The sequence below is a fragment of the Pimephales promelas genome, chromosome 15, assembly GCF_988280905.1.
Source record: "Pimephales promelas chromosome 15, fPimPro1.hap1.1, whole genome shotgun sequence".
In the NCBI taxonomy this organism is placed as follows: Eukaryota; Metazoa; Chordata; class Actinopteri; order Cypriniformes; family Leuciscidae; genus Pimephales; species Pimephales promelas.
The window spans coordinates 26,256,680-26,275,316 of NC_142783.1; the positions used below are offsets into that span (position 1 = coordinate 26,256,680).

The window sequence follows — 18,637 nt, forward strand, 5'->3', positions numbered from 1 at the left end:
TCATTGCATTTGTTATTATCGCAGCCGGCCAACTTTATTGTGTGGAACTATGTCTACAGAGGACTTCCTATTTCCAACTTACCGGCGTTAGTTCCCATGTTGCAAGGTTGGTTTTTCGCCTGGGAATGCTGGGGGGAGCGTGGAAAGTCACCATTCTCTCCAGAACAGGTTATTAAACCATTCAAATGATTTCTAAACGGTTTTATTAAGTTGAAAGAGTTGGCAAGTGCCCCTTTAAAATCGTCATTTACTCACCCTCATGTCATGCTGCGATGATGATAGCTCAGTTCACAACGAAAAAAAACACAGTTTACTTTGGTCTTGTCAGTGGGACCATTTGGCAATTTTTAAAAGTAAAATTTCCATTCAGAATCTTATTGGCATCCATTGCAGCGTCTCGCACTTAAAACGTAACGTTAACCAACTATTTGGCCGGCTCTGTCGCCCAAAGGAGTGTGTGCCGCGTGCCTGACCTGTTGTTTTGTTTCAGGTCTAGCTAGATCCGCTTGCGCTTTGGTCGATGAAGCAACTTAACGTCCTCGCGCTGCCAGTGAAGCCAGTGAAATGAATGGGTTTCAGACCGCAGCGCATGCCGTGTCATGTTGCAAAAGCATGTGAAAAAAAAACGACAAAGTTTGCTAGTCCAAAAAGACCGTTAATCGCATGCTAAAAAAATTGACGCCTTTAAAATGGGTCTGCATTAACGGCGTTAATAACGTGTTTAACTAACAGCCCTAATATACATGTATACATATAGTGTATACATGTATATTAGGGCTGTTAGTTAAACACGTTATTAACGCCGTTAATGCGGACCCATTTTAACGGCGTCAATTTTTTTCTTAAAAAATAAAAGCAGCATATATATATATATATATATGCTGCTTTTATTTTTTAAGATTGAGCGCTCCACTCTTCATTCTTTAGTTGAACTGAAAACTGCACCCAGCTTATTGTTTATAACTTGGACGAATAGAGTCATAATCGTTTGAAACCGCATTAGGATGAGTAAGTGATGACAGAATATTAATGTTTGGGTGAACACCATTTAATAAAAGGACATTGTCAACATGTTTTTTTTTTTTTTTCTTGCATGGATTTGGAAATCAATAAAAGGAGAGCTGATACGCTTTGATATTTTCCTTCACATCTGCCGCTTTGATTTATAGGCACCAAGAGCTGCAGAGGCAATTATTATCACAGTAGTGTGGAAATTGATGGCCTGACTCAGATTCTGCCCCCCTCTACATTCTGCAAGGTTTGATTTCCAGAGAGGCTTTTGTTTGCGGACCGTCTAAGTGACACTAATGTTGGCATTTGAGGCTTCACGTCTCACGTTGCAAGATCAACCCTGACCTGAGTTTATTTCCTAAACCTTGTTAAGTATATTGAAAGCCTGTGAGGAATAAGGTTAATGAGGGTTGGTGTATTTTTAAACCGATTTCCTGTGGAATGAGCATGTGAGTCGACGCTTCCCCCTCTGCTGATTTATTATCGCATGTTAGTGGAATGCTGAGGCAATAGCTTTGAAAGTCACGTTTGCCCCCCGCTAACACAATCATACTGTATCTCATGGAGCATTTCTTCACCAGGCTTCTGCGGTGACGGATGGAGGTTGGTTTAGAAAAGCACTTTCCCTCTCCATGTCTATTTGTAGACCCTGATATTTGGTCTTAAACTCCACCATGGGGTGGGCGTTATGACAGAATAATTAAGCAGATGGTGTCAAGTGATTGTGTATAATGGTTTAGCATCAGCACCAGATGCACACGATCTTCCATGTAATCATTTCCCTTCATTTGAATGGTTTTGGGTTATGGGTAATCGCTCATACTGGAAACATGCATCGGAAATCACTCTCAATTCCTGCCAACACACTAGCTCTGATCCAAAATGTAGTGAGCCACTTTGTTCCTTACTGACATAAGCAGTATCCTTCTAAATTAGCATCCATATTTGTATGTGTGTATATATATATAAAATGTGTTGTATATTCTATTAATGTATATTTATATTAATACTTTGTGGGTATTGAATTGAATATATTTAAATCAACATTTTTCTTATCTGCTATGGTGATTTTTTTTATTATTATTATTATTACTTTTTAATAATCTTTTCTACTTTATCATCTTGTCACAGTGCATTCTGGGTTAGGAATCCAAGAAGGGTTTTAGCCAGGAGAATGTATCTTAAAGGAATAATTATGCAGCCAACCTTTTAAATGATCTTAACACCAGATTTTTACAACAGAGCTTAAGTGTTTCAAAACAGATGTAAAAATCTATAGTTATGTAAAATAACCTTTTCACACAAGCTGTGCTAGTCTGGGTGCTGCAGAACAGGTGCAGTCTGGGTACCTGAAATGAAGAGACATCAAATATTTGATGTTACAACAGATTCCTTTTAAGCTGCTCAAACATTATATTTCAGAATAATAAGACAAGATACAATTCTCAAGAAAAGGTGTAGCGTATAATAAAATGGATCAAAGCAGCACACTGGGAATACTCTTTGTTGGGTTTACACAGGCCTCTCTGTGGAGGAATGAATCTTTTGATAGCGGCCCATCCCTGGTGTTTTCCTGTACAGGCACGCCCTTTTCAGAAAGGATTTGATGACAGCATTATCGTGAAAATGTTACAGTTCCGGTGTGACGTTTATCTCTGCTCTGAAGCCAGAAGATTGATTTCGGACAGACATGCGCTATAGCATTTACAGAAGCTGTAACCCTGAGCTTTGCCCTTTATTTTTGTACGACCTCTTCAAGTCATTGTGGTAACATGGGAATACAATGCAAGACATTTGCCATTATGCTCTAGAGTTCAGCCTAAAGCATCACCGCTGACAGAAATTTTATCTCTGGAGGTCGCTGCAATTCACGAATAAGATGTACTACCAGTTAAACAACATACCATTGTATTTTGACAAATCTGTTTTCTTGCTTCTGAATATTAATGTTATTCACTCACAGAAACATTAACTTCTTTCCCACACTCACTTACAGTATCTCACAACAGATGGATCATGTGGGCTCCTTTCTTCACTTCTATAAAGCGCAACATTCGGGTTCCTGGCGTAAATATTTCATTCGCAGCCGCTTTCTCCATGGAGAAATAGAAGTGCATCACCTAATATAGGTTTATTTTGTTGTTTTGTCATTTTTAACTTAACTTACTACTACATAGTATAGTGTTCAATTATGATGCTACCCACAATCATGAAGCTCACAGCACCTTGGATCCACCAATGAGAGAAGTTGCTGTTGCCATAGAAACGAAAATCATGGCAAAAAAAGAGGCTTAGCATGAATTATTAGGAATGATGTAACTGAAGTCTCCCAGCAGTCTCAAACAACTTGTACTTAAAGTTTAAAAGAATAAATTAATACATTTATTGAGCAAAGATGTGAAAAATAGACTATAAAGAATGAATACTGTTCTTTTGGCTTCGCTATCACTGGAATAAATTAAATTTTAAAATGTATTAAAGCAGAAAATAGTATTGTAATATTTTGCATTATTACTGTTTTTAGTGTATTTTAAATCTGTGTTTTACTGATCAAATAAATGGAGCCTTAGTGATCATAAGAGACCTTAAAAAACTTTCAGAAACAAAAAAATCCCCAATCTTTTGATCTGTACTGTATATATTTTACTATGTTGCAATAAACTGAAAAACAAATATATTTTAGTATTAGAATAAAATAATGATTTATGCGCATTTATTCTAATTACATCATGTGCATTTCATCATGGGCTTGGTTTAAAACTTTGTTTTGAAGCAATAACGTGATGAGATTCATTTCAGAGCTGGTTGGTCTTGATTTAGGCAAATATTTCCATAAACTTTTCCAGCAGTCACGACTTGACATTTAAGTTCCCCTAATGAAGCGTCTGACATTGACAGGTGATCACATGTGCGGTGCACTATTTGTGTGATATTGTCTTCCTTCTGCTCTGTAAACCCTTCATCAGGAGATGAAACAGCACAGCAGTGCTCATAATGGCAGGTTTTCATTACCACACTCACCCTTTTTTAAATAAGGAACTACTAAAGCCAGACTGATAAATCTGTTATTTTGGGATTTCTGGATTTTATATGTGTGCCTGATTTGATTTCTGGTCTGTTTTTGCATATGAGCTCTATTTTGACATTTCCTATCTTGTGGTAAGGCACGTGATTTCCTGTATCATGGTGGCCTTTTGTTGCCTCTGAGGTTGAGCGTGATGGTAATCTGATGATGTGGACGTGCAGATAAAGTCCAGCGGTGGATGGGAAGGGCTTGGAGGGGACAATAGATGTGCATCCAAATTAAGATCACTTCCCTTAGTATGACTTCCTGTTACTGTTTTCACCACACTTTTGCCATTGACATCTCTTACAGCATTTGACTAAATAAGATCATCACGTCTGAAATTACTGACACGCTACACAGAGTCTGTATGCTGAATGATTTGACTTTTTATGCCTAGCAACTAGGGCTGCAGCTATCGATTCTTTTTGTTATCGATTAATCTAGTACTTAATCAATCGATTAATCGGATACTTGTTTTTTTGTGTGTTTTTAAACAACCAAAACAAATAATGCATAACGAAAATGATGTGGCTGTAAAACGATCAAGCATTTGGCTTTTATTTATGTTAAAACAGATATGTAATCCCATTATTATTTACCCATTTAGTGTTTATAAGTGCCAGTGGCAAAAATTATATAACAATACAGTTAAGTCAACTTTCACAACTTTCATTCATAGTCTGGTGTCGTTTAAAGCCCTTTAAAGCTGCACTGAAACTCTCATTTGGACCTTGAACCATTTGGTTCCCAATGAAGTCCATTATATGGAGAAAATCCTGGAATGTTTTCATCAAAAACCTTAATTTCTTTTCGACTGAAGAAAGAAAGACATGGACACCTTGGATGACACGGGAGTGAGTAAATTATCAGAAAGTTTTTTAAAAAAATGAACTACTCCTTTAACGCCAAATAAAATGTTGTCTCATTGTCTTGAAATGAATCACTGATTATTAGGCCTATTATTATACTTACACTACCATTCAAATGTTTGGGGTCAGTACACTTGTTTTTTTTTTTAAATAGCCCACATATTACCCATTATTATCAGTGATTCTGTCTACACTGGATGCACGCCACTCGATCCGCATGCTTGAGCTTTTGATAACGGTACAAATGCATTTGAAGCGTTTGCTTTGATGTGTCCAAGGGCACGCCGGTTCAGACAGTGTTAGAATGCTGCAGACCATTTTCTTTTGCGAGTACTTACTACTTGTTTCATCTCAAATCTTGGCATATATGACAAACTCACCCCAAGGACAACTCAAACCCCCCCCCCCTTTAAAGATAATGCTTCCAGCGCTCCCCCAATGTTTGCCGAATGCTCCATGGGGGGCCCCCCGTTGAGAAAAGCTAGTATAACATTAGCGAAACATCAGCCAAAGGCTAATAATATCAATTACCATTATGTGTCCAACATTGTAGAGAGAGATACATAAAACGCATTAGTTGTAGACGACCCTGTATAATTCGCTCATCATCAGTTTCTAGTTCAAACATATATGGCTCAATTAAACCAATATTTCCACTTACCATTTTATATCTTTCACAGTTGCCTAAGTGAAATCAGGTAATCCGAGCTGATGTGATTGAGAGTTTCCGACAAGACTATACCGCATTGTAAGATGAGTAAAACTTTAAGTGATTTAGACCTTTTCAAGCATGTTTACTATACGTTAAGTTATTCTTAGAAACCTGAGTGTCTAAAGCTGTATCTACTGTCTGTTTGTGTGTACTGGGCTTTATCCGCTATCTGAAATAGTAAGCTGACGCGTTCTTGTGCAGGCTGACAGTTCGGTATGTGCGAACTCCTTCAAGGTTTTGACCTTGATATTATGCAGTGCGATTAGTCTTGATGTGTTCCTGGACTTGTGTGTGAGCTCACTTTGTTCACAGTGTCAGGTTGGGCATAACACCACCAGGCCAGAGCTCACACTCTCACATGTGACAGGACTGACAAAAAGGGCTGGACCCACACCATTGCATGGTAACCTCACCAAAAATGTGAACAATTTAATGATAGACTAACACACAGGTGGTAACTCTTCGTCAGACAATTAAAACTTAAACACACCACGCCTTTATACTCACAGGTGACTCGGGATCAGCAAAAATCGATATAAGCAGGTAACAATTACACAAAAAAAAAATTCATTTCAGTTCATTTTTTTAACTGTTCGTTTTAACGAATGTGGAAAGCATTAAGTTCAAAGATTTATTTTTGCTTCATCACTTAAAAACTTTCCCGCTAGTCTTCGTGTCCTATTTTACTCTATGTGCACTGAAATGTGTTTAAGTGTTTAAGTTGGGGGGAAGTAAGTTTCTCATTTTTTGGCCAATGAATCACTCAAAATACTGAGTGTATTTTTTTCGAATATATATATATATATATATATATATATAAATTGTATTCAACTAGATCGCTCAGCCCCAAACTCCATTAACCCTGTCCAGTAGAGATTTAAAAAAAGGCTAGTGTCTCAATTTTTGTCTAAAGTTAAAGGGATACTCCACTTTTTTTGGAAATAGGCTCATTTCACAACTCCCCCAGAGTTAAACAGTTGAGTTTTACCATTTTCAAATCCATTCAGCCGATTTTCTGATATTTAGAAGAATGTCAGTAACCACATCGTTTCTGGTCTCATTGACTTCCATAGTAGGAAAAAAATATACTATGGAAGTCAATGAGACCAGAAACGGTCTGTTTACTGATATTCTTCTGAATATCAAAACATCGGCTGAATACATTCGGAAAACGGTAAAACCCAACTGTTTAACCTTTGGGGGAGTGGTAAAATGAGCTTATTTCCAAAAAAAAGTGGAGTATCCCTTTAAATTATTTTGACCAGTTTGAGGGAAACGGGTGATTCAGTAAAACAACCCACATTCGACACTACACACCTGCCCTTTTCCTTAACACTGTGGTGAGTTAAGAGGCAGGCTCCTCTGTGTAGCCTCCCACAGCTCTGGAGGAAGAACCGGCTCTGACATGTGGGAGCATCTCAAGAATGCACAGTGGTTTTGACTTGTAGCAGTTAGCAGCCCACAAGGCTTTGAGAGTGACTGTGGGGGCCCTGTGTTTTGCATCAGTGCTCCGAAGCACTGCAGAGCTGCACAAGGTCATGTCTTCACACAGAGCTATCTTTAGATTAATAAACGGGCTTCAGTAGATTAGACGTAATGAAAATAAAGAGATACTCGCAGCGTTATCGGTCAGGGAACAGGGAAGTGTGGGTTGAATTCTGCTGCATTATCTGCATTTCTGGCCTACTTTTCTCTCGGACAGATCTGCTCGTATGTCCACTTATCCATCTGGAGTGGCCCAGTTTACTGGGTTGAGTGCATGATTTTAAATATTTGAGCAAAGGTTGTTGGAAAAGAGCTGTTCTGTGATATGGGAAGGCTGTGGGTCTAGTGCTGCTCTGTAATATTTGGTTTTCTGTGGAAGATTTACACCTCTGTAATGACCGCATTTCCACTGATGTGAGACAAACGTAGAGTTATGTTTTTGGCAGACACTTTCTTACCGGTAACTGACAAGAATATCCATATAGTGTACTATAACTGTAGAAAGTATTAAGCACTCGGATGAATACTGAAGCTAATGTTATTTGTGCTAAGAATAACAAAAGCAGAAATATTATTTATATTATCTCAATCTTGAAGTAAAACTACTAGGTTTATATTGTATTGGGCTTATTGATAATACAATGATTGAAGTGATAATTCGGGGCTTTGTAGAAGCGTATTTATTTTTAAAAAATGTTTATGCGATTTTGTGTCAATTTTTAGTTTTGTTTTAATGATTTATTATTTAAATAATTAAAGTTTTATTTATTATTTGTTAATTATGTTTTTAATGATTTATTATATGTTCATTAATAAAGTTTCCTACAGTTCAAGCTATGAAAAGCAGATGATCTAAATAATAATTTATTTTGAGAAATATTCACAATCAGCTAAACTAAACTTTTGTTGAATTGTTGTCATTCTCTGAAATATATAAATAAAAATACCTGAATTAATTGTTTGCATCCAAAAATGTAAAAAAAAAAAGAAATCAACGTGTCCTTAGAATAAAATAACAAAGGATCACCGTTAAGATGCATTTTGTTTTCACTGTGTTTTCACTGTTGCCTTCACTGTTTGTCTTCATTTGTATTCACTCCATATTTAATAAGAAACAACTGACACCTATGTCATTCATTTTTGCATTCTTGTATATGGTTGCTTCAAGTCTTCGCTGTTTGTTTAGAACATTAACTGCTTTGTTCAACTGAGGTTTTGTCGCACAACCTTTGCTGGATTGATTTTAATGAAGTGTTGCTCTTAATTTGCAGGTCTCACCACAGAGGGCCTTTATCGAGTGAGTGGAAACAAGACAGATCAAGACAACATTCAGAAACAATTCGACCAGGGTATGTACTGATTTTAACTGGGCTCTGCGGGAAATTAGGTTTCATTTGCAGGTTTTTGATGGCTTGCGACTAGGACACATGTTGAAAGACATTTTACAAATTGGATAAGTGTCCCTGATAAACTCCAGTTTGAAGGGTTCTTTTATATATTTGATCTTCCCCACTTCACACTGAGTGGAAATCTTGTGTTTCAGTCAGTTGTTTGCTTGTGTATATATGTGTTTGTGTGTGTGTGTGTGTATATATATATATATATATATTATATTATATTTTGTCCATCTAAAATCTAAGTTAATCTAAAAAAAAAGTAATTAATTTCTAGCTGCTAATTACATCTTCAACAGTGTAACCTTTACTAATTACTCTCTCTAAAGTATTACGTTACTTATTAACGCAAAAATTTTATGTTATTGGTTTATAATTATTGTATAGTCTATACATTTATGTAATACAATTACATCAGAAGTAACTAATTAAATGACTGAAGAATTAAGTCGTCTCTTTACTTTTTCAAGGAAAAAGTAATTAAATTGGAGTAATTAATTACTTGGTGATGCATTACACCCAAAACTTATTGTTTTGAAATATTTATTTTAATTTAAGTAATTGTATACTTAAATAATAATAAATAATTCACTTAAATATTAAATAAATAATTTCCTTAAATACTATAATTTCTAACTTTCAAACTAGTGAACACTTGGGGTGTAACGATACCTTTATGTCACGATTCGATACATATCACGATACTGAACTCATGATACGATATTATTTCGATACTCCGAGACATATGATAAAAGGTTAACAAAAAATGTACTGTTGATTAAAATGGCAACTTTGATATTACATTGTGGGTTTAAATGAATAAGTTTGGACTTGGTGCTTGTAACCCAAGGACAATGGTGACACCAGAATACAAATATTCATGATTCTGAAGCTGAAAACACAGAATTTATTATTTTTATTTTAGACGAATATGCTTGTGCTGTCACTGACTAGATATATTTAAAATAATGTTGGCCACTTTTTACTGGTAACATAAGACATTTGGTATTATCAGGACCCACAAATATTCCCCATTGCTTTATTATACATTATAATCAACATTATGTATAGTAGTTTAATGTAGTACGCACTAAAACTCTGAAAAAATTGTTTTTTTTTCCCGCCACTCAGTAATTTTTAATTTGGGGGAACTATCCACGATATGAATTGTATCGTTGTAAAAGATGAGAAAAAGGTCCTGAATTACACAATTAAGAACTGTCACACTGTAAATGAACCATTCCTCTAAAAACAAACTTGCCATTTGTGGCTTCTGGATGGCTTGGTGCCTGCAGGCCTCCATCAAGCTGTGATTCGCACTCATTATTCGCTTATGCAGGACATTTTTAGCTCAAATCTCCTTGTGACACATTAAAGGGATCTGTTATATTCTCTTTTTTAAACCTCAGAATTAAATTGTCACTACGCCGATGATATATTGAGGCAGTTACAGGCCAGCGGTGGGTGGTATGACCAAAATGTATTCAGTGCACTGCCACTGAGTAATGTTATTTCACAGAAACGCTTTACATCATAATTCAATGAAAAAAAAAGAAAAAAGGCTCGTATATTAAACAACCGTGACAATTGTAGATAATGCAGTGAATACTATCTTTTACTTCCATCTCATTTTTTTTTTCTTTTTCTTTGGAACTTGATGGACAGCAACCAAATGATAAGATTATCCATAACAAATGAAGTCTGGCATTCGTGCACAAGCAGCTTTTCGCATGTTATGTAACACTTGAGTTAAAAACAAGGGCATCAAAACGGTAAAAGCCCAAACAAATTTTTTGCTGTGCTTGGCAAAACCTTTAAGTTCTTCCTCATTTTGACGTCTGTGATGAATTTCCACATTTACTATATTTGCGCTGCTGTTGCTCTATCGCTATCACGTGTAAATACCATCAAACTGGTCACTATTACAGGAAATAGGTTTGTTATTTTGTAGCCAAATGAAATCCACTGTTTTCATATATCTTTCAAATCAAACACTAGTCATGGCTGGTGAACTGGGTTGAATATATTCAGCCGAGTGACCACATTATTCATTCAGTGAGCCATCGTTTGCCCAAAAGAGCCACTATAAGCATCAGTGCCCACTGGCCTGGAGCCATTAGTCTTCCTCTCTTTTTCTCTTCTGCATCCTCACGATACAGTGAATTGGGTGCTTTTTACCCCTTCATGTGTTCATTCAGTGCCTTTGCGAAGAGATCTAATCTGACAGCTGTCATTTCACCTTAAACCCCTTACAGCTTCTCTTTCTCCTCCCTATCCTCTCTTTCCTATTTATTTTCCCCTTTTCTCCATAGTTTTCCTTCTATTCTGCTCAATCCCCTTAAATCTATTTTAGTGGCTTTACCAATACTGATAAAGGCAGTTGGATTCCTCCACAAGCTCACACTATTTTCACTCTTCTCTCAGACCACAGCGTTGACCTGATAGTGATGGATGTAGCCGTGAACGCTGTGGCTGGGGCCCTAAAGGCCTTCTTTGCCGACCTCCCTGACCCCCTCATACCGTACTCTCTCCATCCAGAGCTGGTGGAAGCAGCCAGTAAGTATCCACACATTTCTCCATCGCTTCCTTTTTTTTTTTTTTTGTCTGAGGTTTGTGGTAGCGGACTGGTTTAGAATGGTTTACTAGTTACAAGCTGACTGTTGTGTAGCATTCAGTGTCATGCTTTATTAAGCCCTAAGTTAAAAAACTTTTTTTTTTTTCAGTAACATTGCCTCTGCCTGATTTGGTCATAAAAACATGGTATCATTTTTGAGTTTATCGTTTTTTAAAATAAGTTTAAAGGCCTGCTCATACAAAATCTAATGTGATTTACCAACATTAATAAAATAATTGCTGTAATCTTCACACCAACTGTTTACGCAGTGTCTGGTATAATATATTTTATTATTCCGGTGATGGAATTTTCAGCAGCCATAACTCAAAGTCTTCAGAAATCATTCTAATATTCTGATTTGGTGCACAAGAAGCATTTATCAATGTTGGAAACTGCAAACTGTGAAATTTACAGGCTGCTGAGAAGATGATTCAAAACAACAGCATTTATTTTAAATAGTATAACTAATTTGACTTTCACATGATCAATATAATGTGTTATGGGTAGTGTATATTTTAAAAAAAACAAATAAAAATGTTCCAATTTTGGAAATGCTATACATCATTTGGACAAAAAAAAAAAAAGACTTAAAAAATGAAAGATTACGTTTTCCTAAAACAAAATACAACTGTTTACCCACAGTTTGAAACAGAGTTGCTGACTAATGCCTGGTTCAGATTACACGATTTTTTTTGTCTGTTACGATAGTCACTGTGTCAGATTACGCGATTTTTGGCTCCTTAAATCTTGTCGTGTCGTGGACAAGACACATGTCGGACTACACGTTACTTCCTGACCAGTCATCGCATGCCGTGTTTAACGGCGCGCGTGATGTCATCGAGAAGGCGAAACTCGTAGCGAGTGATTCCTGGATTGTTTGGCATTGTCTTTTCAGCGTGAGCAATACACAGTGTGGCGTGTGAACTGTTTGAATTGCGTGTGTCTCACGGCCATTGCGTGAGACTTGAGAACCCTGCTCGAATAGGACAGTATGGGCTGTCAATCCTCCAAAGAGAACTTGAGGTAAAATTTTGTTTTCTTATATATTTTTACTTCGTTTTTTAACGTTAGCACCATCGTCTCTCTTTCGTTTTATATTTTTTGAAAGTTGTATACCTAAAAGCTTGTGCTCCTATTGGTCAACCTCATACACGTGACGGAACCGTCGTGGACGACTGTTTAAAAAAATTAAACATGCTAGTCTTTTTGTCGTGATGTCGTCCACATCAGGTTGTCGCCCACTATGACGCTATACGAGATGATACGATCGAATGTTCAATTTTTACATTCGCAATTTTTACATTAGCACCATCGTCTCTCTTTATTTTATCTTTTTTGAAAGTTTGTATACGGAAAAGCTTGTGCTCCTATTGGTCAACCTCATACATGTGACGGAACCGTCGCGGACGACTGTTAAAAAAAATTAAACATGCTAGTCTTTTTGTCGTGACGTCGTCCACATCAGGTTGTCGCCCACTATGACGCTATACGAGATGATACGATCGAATCTTGCGTCCCGACGCCAGTTGTCGTTTATGAATCCCCACGACACCCTACGTCAAACGGATCGTGCCAAAATCGGGCTAAAATCGTGTAATCTGAACCAGGCATTTGTGAAATTTTCATTATTCACTAAGTGTTTTAGCAGGTCCAGGTCAACATAATTGGACCAGTTTTCACGTAAACATTGAGAAGAGTGTTGCTGAAGATCTGGGTTAGCACTTTATTTTATTGCCGGTGTAAGCGTCAACCTGCAGTTGACTCCACCAGCGATCATGTGTCTGACCTCAGCCTCTCATTCATACTTTAGTCTTCACAAGCTGCAGGTGTGCGGCAGTGTGTCGAGGCTGGGTTCAGTAAAACAGCACTCACCTGTCACATCAGCACGGGTTGCGGCTACAGGAAAGACAGGAAGTGTGTCTGCTGCAACTATGAGTACAAGCAGAGACCTGCTCGTGCTATTTCACCATTTCAACAGTCGAGGTTTTTTTTTTCTATCCTTTGTGTGCCCGGTTTCTGCTTTCAACTATGTTCAATATTAATCCCATCACCACACCGTCTAATCCCAGCCCAAGGTAGCTGAGAAGTCATTTAAATGCATCTGCGTTTCCGTTTGATGCTTCAGTGCTGAATCTAATCCAGGGCCCCCTGTGACGTACTCCTCATTAATTCTGATCCACACTGCTGTAGATAGATGACGTTAAGTGCTGGGATGCTGTTCGCTATGAACTTACTGATATTTCATCTTTATCTTTTCCCTCCCTTCACATACTCTCGGCCAGGCAATTGCAGCTCGTTGCATCTTATCGCGAAATCGCTTTTTGATGAGGTTTCAAAAATGATGGTCGAAATCAACTCACCTCTGTCACGCCACCAACACACAGAAGTGTTGCAGTGGGTGAAAGTCTTTGATATGTACTCTAGACACAGACTGTGCACTTTTCAAGACATGACATGTACATAAAATAATATTCAGTGTATATAATACAAAAGATATACATATGCACAATACAGTGGTTTCTTATGTGCTTCTTTCAGTCCTTGTTAAACATAATTTTGTCCACTCATTGCAGATCTCTCCGATTGCTTGAAAAAATGCAATGCACTTTAAGAGACTGTAATTTTGACCGATAACGATAATCCAATACTTATAGGCGACTTAAAAATAAAACACTAAAAAGTAAAATTAGTCATTTTAAATGCTACAAGTGAAGTTATGCAACACACTATTATAATGTACAGTATTGTTTTAAAGTTCACTATAGATTTCAGTGTTATTAAATTACTAGTGTTTACAAAAATCAACTTTAAGTGGGCATTAGATGACAAGGTAAATATAAATAAACAAAAACGAGAAATTATGTACAATTAAATATCTAATAATCAATAAGGTACTGATTACATAATGCATCCTTAAAGGGATACTCTACCGTTGTTGTTTTTTTCATATTATATACATACCTCTGTTGTCTCAGTCTGCACTCAATCACTCTGGTGCGTGAGACACTTTGATAGCACTTAACTAGCCCAGTTCATTCAATATGGGCCAAGCAGAGAAGCGACCAAACACTTCGACTCGGGGCATGTACATCTATGGACTCGGCACAGGAATATCATCACTCCGGAGAGTGGGAGGGGGGAAGAGGACTTTTCACGAGTGCGTCGAGTCGAAGTGCTCCCAAGCACTTGCTGTGGTATTCCGCCATACAATATAGTTTTATTTTGTGTCACCGCCCTAGGTCGAGTTACACTACTCATGTAACTGTATTTAAATAGGGAAAACGTGGAGGTGTTTGGTTGCTTCTCTGCTTGGCCCATATTAAATGAACTGGGCTAGTTAAGTGCTATCAAAGTGTTAGATAAGGGAATAACGACGTTTAATATGAAAAAACGGTGGAGTATTCTTTTAATATAATATGTCATTTACAAGTATTAGTATTATGTGTCTCAGAAATTCTTTCTCACCTAAGTTTTTATTTATTTGTTCATTTATTTAGGAAGTAATAAGCGGGTTGATGTATAAATAGCTAGTTATTATGACGAAATAAACCCTAACAGGAAGGGTTTGTACCAACTGGAAGGAGTTTATGCCATAACTATTTCAAAATCTGTGACGACTTATTCCACAATATTTCCTTCTCTAATGAGTTTGTTAAATGTGTATTTTTCTAGAAATCGTAGATCATTACGAAAGACTGCAGGTGCTTAAGGAAATCGTGAGAAAATTTCCTCCTGTGAACTATGAAGTTTTCAAATACGTCATCACTCACCTCAACAGGTAAAGCTTCGGCTTCCCCCTCTTTATCGATGTTCGTTAATGTCCTGTTAATAAATAATTGATCAAATTGGAGGTTGATTTCCAGATTTTTTTTGTAACATTATGAAAATATATTTTGTAATTTGTAATGTCCTTTCCCCACCAGGGTAAGTCAGCAAAGTAAGACCACGTTGATGACGGCCGACAATCTCTCCATCTGTTTCTGGCCTACGCTCATGAGGCCTGATTTTGAGAACAAGGATACGCTGTCCACCACCAAACTCAACCAGTCCGTCATCGAGTCCTTCATCCAGCAGTGCCAGTATTTCTTCTATGGTGGTGACATCACAGAGCCCTCCAGCGCTGAGGGGACTCCTCCTCCACACGGTCATGGTTTGGAGTCTCTGATGGCCCTGCAACTCCCTCCTCCCCTCCAACCACAGCAGATCCAGCACCCGCTGCCCCCCGAACCCCTCATATAGACCCCCCAGATCACATTCGGCTGCGTGGAAGCCTCCTAAAACAAGAAGTGAAAATTAATTATCTTTTTTTTTTTTTTGTACAAAAGATGTGACTTTCAGAAAAGATTTTTTTTTTTTAATTTCCATGTTTTGCCTCTCAGTAAATGTGCACATTGACTAATTTCAAACATCGTGAACACAAGGAAGATATATTTATGAAACTCTTTTTCTTTTTTTCTGAAAGACAATGGAGCTCTCAGTCACTCACTAAAACCAACACCACATGCACGGCTTACCATAATGGCAAAATGTGCCATTTTTCTGCTTGTGTTTGTCCTCTTTTTATTTTACAATGGACTAAAGATATATTTTTAGGAAATTTTTATCTTAAAGACAGCAGTCGTTGTTGGGGTGGTGGTATCCCAAGTCGTTTGGGATTGAACTAACATGAGTTTATAAAATCAGGGGCGCCTGCCTAGGATGCACTTTGTCCTACAGACATTGAACCGGGAGCCCCTCGTACTCTGGAAACCACAGAAAGGGAAACGGCCCACTGCAACCACTTGGCACATCTCAGAGATCCAGGCTTCAGAAGACGCCTGGTTATCTCCATCTCGTTTCATGTTCGTTCGTTTCGGTTCCGCAGACCGCCGTTCTATGGTTCTTTTGATTCATTTCGTGAACTGAATTTGCATGTTCTTTGCCACTTGTAATAACTGAAAGAGTTAACGCGGAGGAAAACCGTAAATGCTTAACTGTTTTTATGCAAAACTTTTTTTTTTTTTTTTTTACCTAACTTGTTTAAGGGAACATTAAACTGGGGTAAATTTGTTATATTTGTTTGTTTGTGTCATGCCATAGTTCAACTTTTAATATCATTATTTTGGCTTTAATTATTTCCCTAAAATAGGAAAATATAAATATCTCTATATATACTATATATATACTATATATATATACTATATAGTGTATGTATGTATATATGTATGTCAGCATCATTTGATGGCTGATGAAACAAAAATCACGGGGTACTGGAGCTCTGTATAATCTTGTAAAACCTATATTCAGATCTCTTTGTGGTATGATGTATTAAAATCTGGGGTTAGATCCATTGACTGTACTTAATTCCCTATATGAATTTTTTTTTTTTAATTAGATGGTACTGAATTTTTTTCCACTGTAACAGATGCTGTTAGAAAGCTTGCATTCTTTGTGTGGAAAACAGCACAACTCAGAGATGTTTAGCTGTGTTGTCAATGGATGGGAACAAAAATGACAAGATTTATCTTAATTGACTCACTAAAACGGAGGAAAGGGCTCAATAGGGCAAGTGTGCAGCTGCTAGGATCCCATTTAGTATAGTTAAAAAAAGAGCAACATTGTTCATATGATTGCCTCATATGATGTACAAACTAAATATTTTAACATCATCTGCTATGTATTATAGTAAATAAATGATTTTGACAAATGATGTTTGCCTGATGGTTTTTTTTTTTTTTTCTGTCACACATTATATGAAGAAACAGCCATTGTTAGAATGGAACAGATTTGTGGAACAAAAAACAATTTTGGTCAATAAAAATTATCTTAAATATACCACTCCCATTTTCTAAAATACAGATTGTTAATTGCAACATTTATAATACATTATGATACAGTATAAGAATCTAGAGTTGTTTCCGTTAACATTGCTAAGAGGTATTGTTCATCCCAAAATGAAAATTGTCATTGTTTACGCAAACTCATATAGGTTTGGAACAACATGAAGGTCTTCCTTCTGTTGAACACAAAAGATAATCATTTGAATGTTGGTAACCAGATTGTTGATGGCACCTATTACCTTAAATATTTTTTTTCCCTACTACGGAAGTCAATGGCTACCAATATTCTTTTAGTATCAATATTCTCAAATATCTTTTGTGTTCAACACTAACTCATGCCTCATTACTCATGATGGTGAGTAAGTAATGACACGTTTTTTATTATTATTATTATTATAAAGTGTTATCAATAAAATTATCATACGTGACAGCTGGTGAACAAATCCTTCAGTGGGTGGTAATACTGTATTTTTTAATAGTTTTTTTTTTTTGTTGGTTTTTTAGTATTTGAAATTTTGTTCTGATTCTTGTTTCTGATTATTTGCTCTTCTCCTTAGTCTGTCATACATTTGTGCACACAAGCTCCTCAGTAGTCATCTTAGTACATTTATATCATTGACAGAATATAAATTGGGGTACAATATCTAAAAACAAGCATTTCAGTCAGTAAAAAAATAGAAACACGTAATTGGCTTTATGCACAGCTGCACTACTTCGGGAACTTAAGCCAGCTCCTTGTTTCCTGTCTTCAATTATTGGCCGAACTTGATTCATTCAGGTGTGTCTTATTATTGTTGCCGTGACTACTGAGCTCAGGCACACCTGGATTAATCAATTTGTCCAAAAATAGAACAGGAAACAAGGAGCTGGCTTACGTTCAGGAAGTAGTGGAGCTGTGCATAAAGCCAATTGGCATCCCTGCCTGCAGTTTTGCTTTTTTTTAATTAAATGTATTTATTTGGAGACATTTGTCACTAGAGAGCGCCGCTGCATACCTGTGAATGAGGATTGCCACCTTCAGGTGAGGTTATGAACTACACTACTCAAACCAACGGTCTGCGCTAGGCAAGCTTTGCGCTTTATTTGATTAGTTTACATTATTAGGCTGAAGATACTATCCATATGTGTTCATGTTTTGTAACGATATACTAACACAACTAGCCACAATTACACCACTGGGCATATGTTTAATTTTTGACATTTTTTTAAAATGGAAGTCAATGTTGCACCTGGCTTTGCCTGGAGTGCTATTGTGGCTGAAACCTTTTGCCATCAAAGGTGAGAATTTGAAACGGCTACATAGCAGTACAGTGAAAGGGAGATTTTGTCATCATTTACTCGCCTCGCCCTCGTGTTCTTCCAAACCTTTCCAAAGTTTCTTTCTTCTGTTGAACTAAAAAAAAATATATATATATTTTCAAGACTGTTGACAGCACTGAGACTTCCATTTCACAATGTTAGTCACTTAGCTACAGCTGCTCGATCATAAGGAAAGAGTCAGCCAGCTGTATGTCTGACGTACAGCTGGCTAAAATGACAATAAAAATGACAATCACATCATTGCTATTTCCCATATTAAAATGGCACACTGCCACATTTTGATTTATTTCGTTATCAGATTTGAAAGCTTCAGTAAGAAGAGGGCAAAAGGCAATATGGCAGCAGG

The 18,637-nt window shown here is 37.0% G+C and overlaps 1 protein-coding gene across 1 annotated transcript in view; it reads left to right on the forward strand.

The window, feature by feature from the left end:
* Positions 1 to 15,536, forward strand: part of arhgap5 (Rho GTPase activating protein 5) — a 35,438-nt gene extending 19,902 nt beyond the window's left edge. The window contains exons 4-7 of the mRNA XM_039668393.2: positions 8,416 to 8,493; positions 10,963 to 11,094; positions 14,825 to 14,930; positions 15,076 to 15,536. Of these exons, the coding sequence (XP_039524327.1) occupies positions 8,416 to 8,493; positions 10,963 to 11,094; positions 14,825 to 14,930; positions 15,076 to 15,391 (632 nt within the window). The 3' untranslated portion in view covers positions 15,392 to 15,536. The remainder of the gene's footprint in view (positions 1 to 8,415; positions 8,494 to 10,962; positions 11,095 to 14,824; positions 14,931 to 15,075) is intronic.
* The last annotated feature ends 3,101 nt before the right edge of the window (positions 15,537 to 18,637 follow it).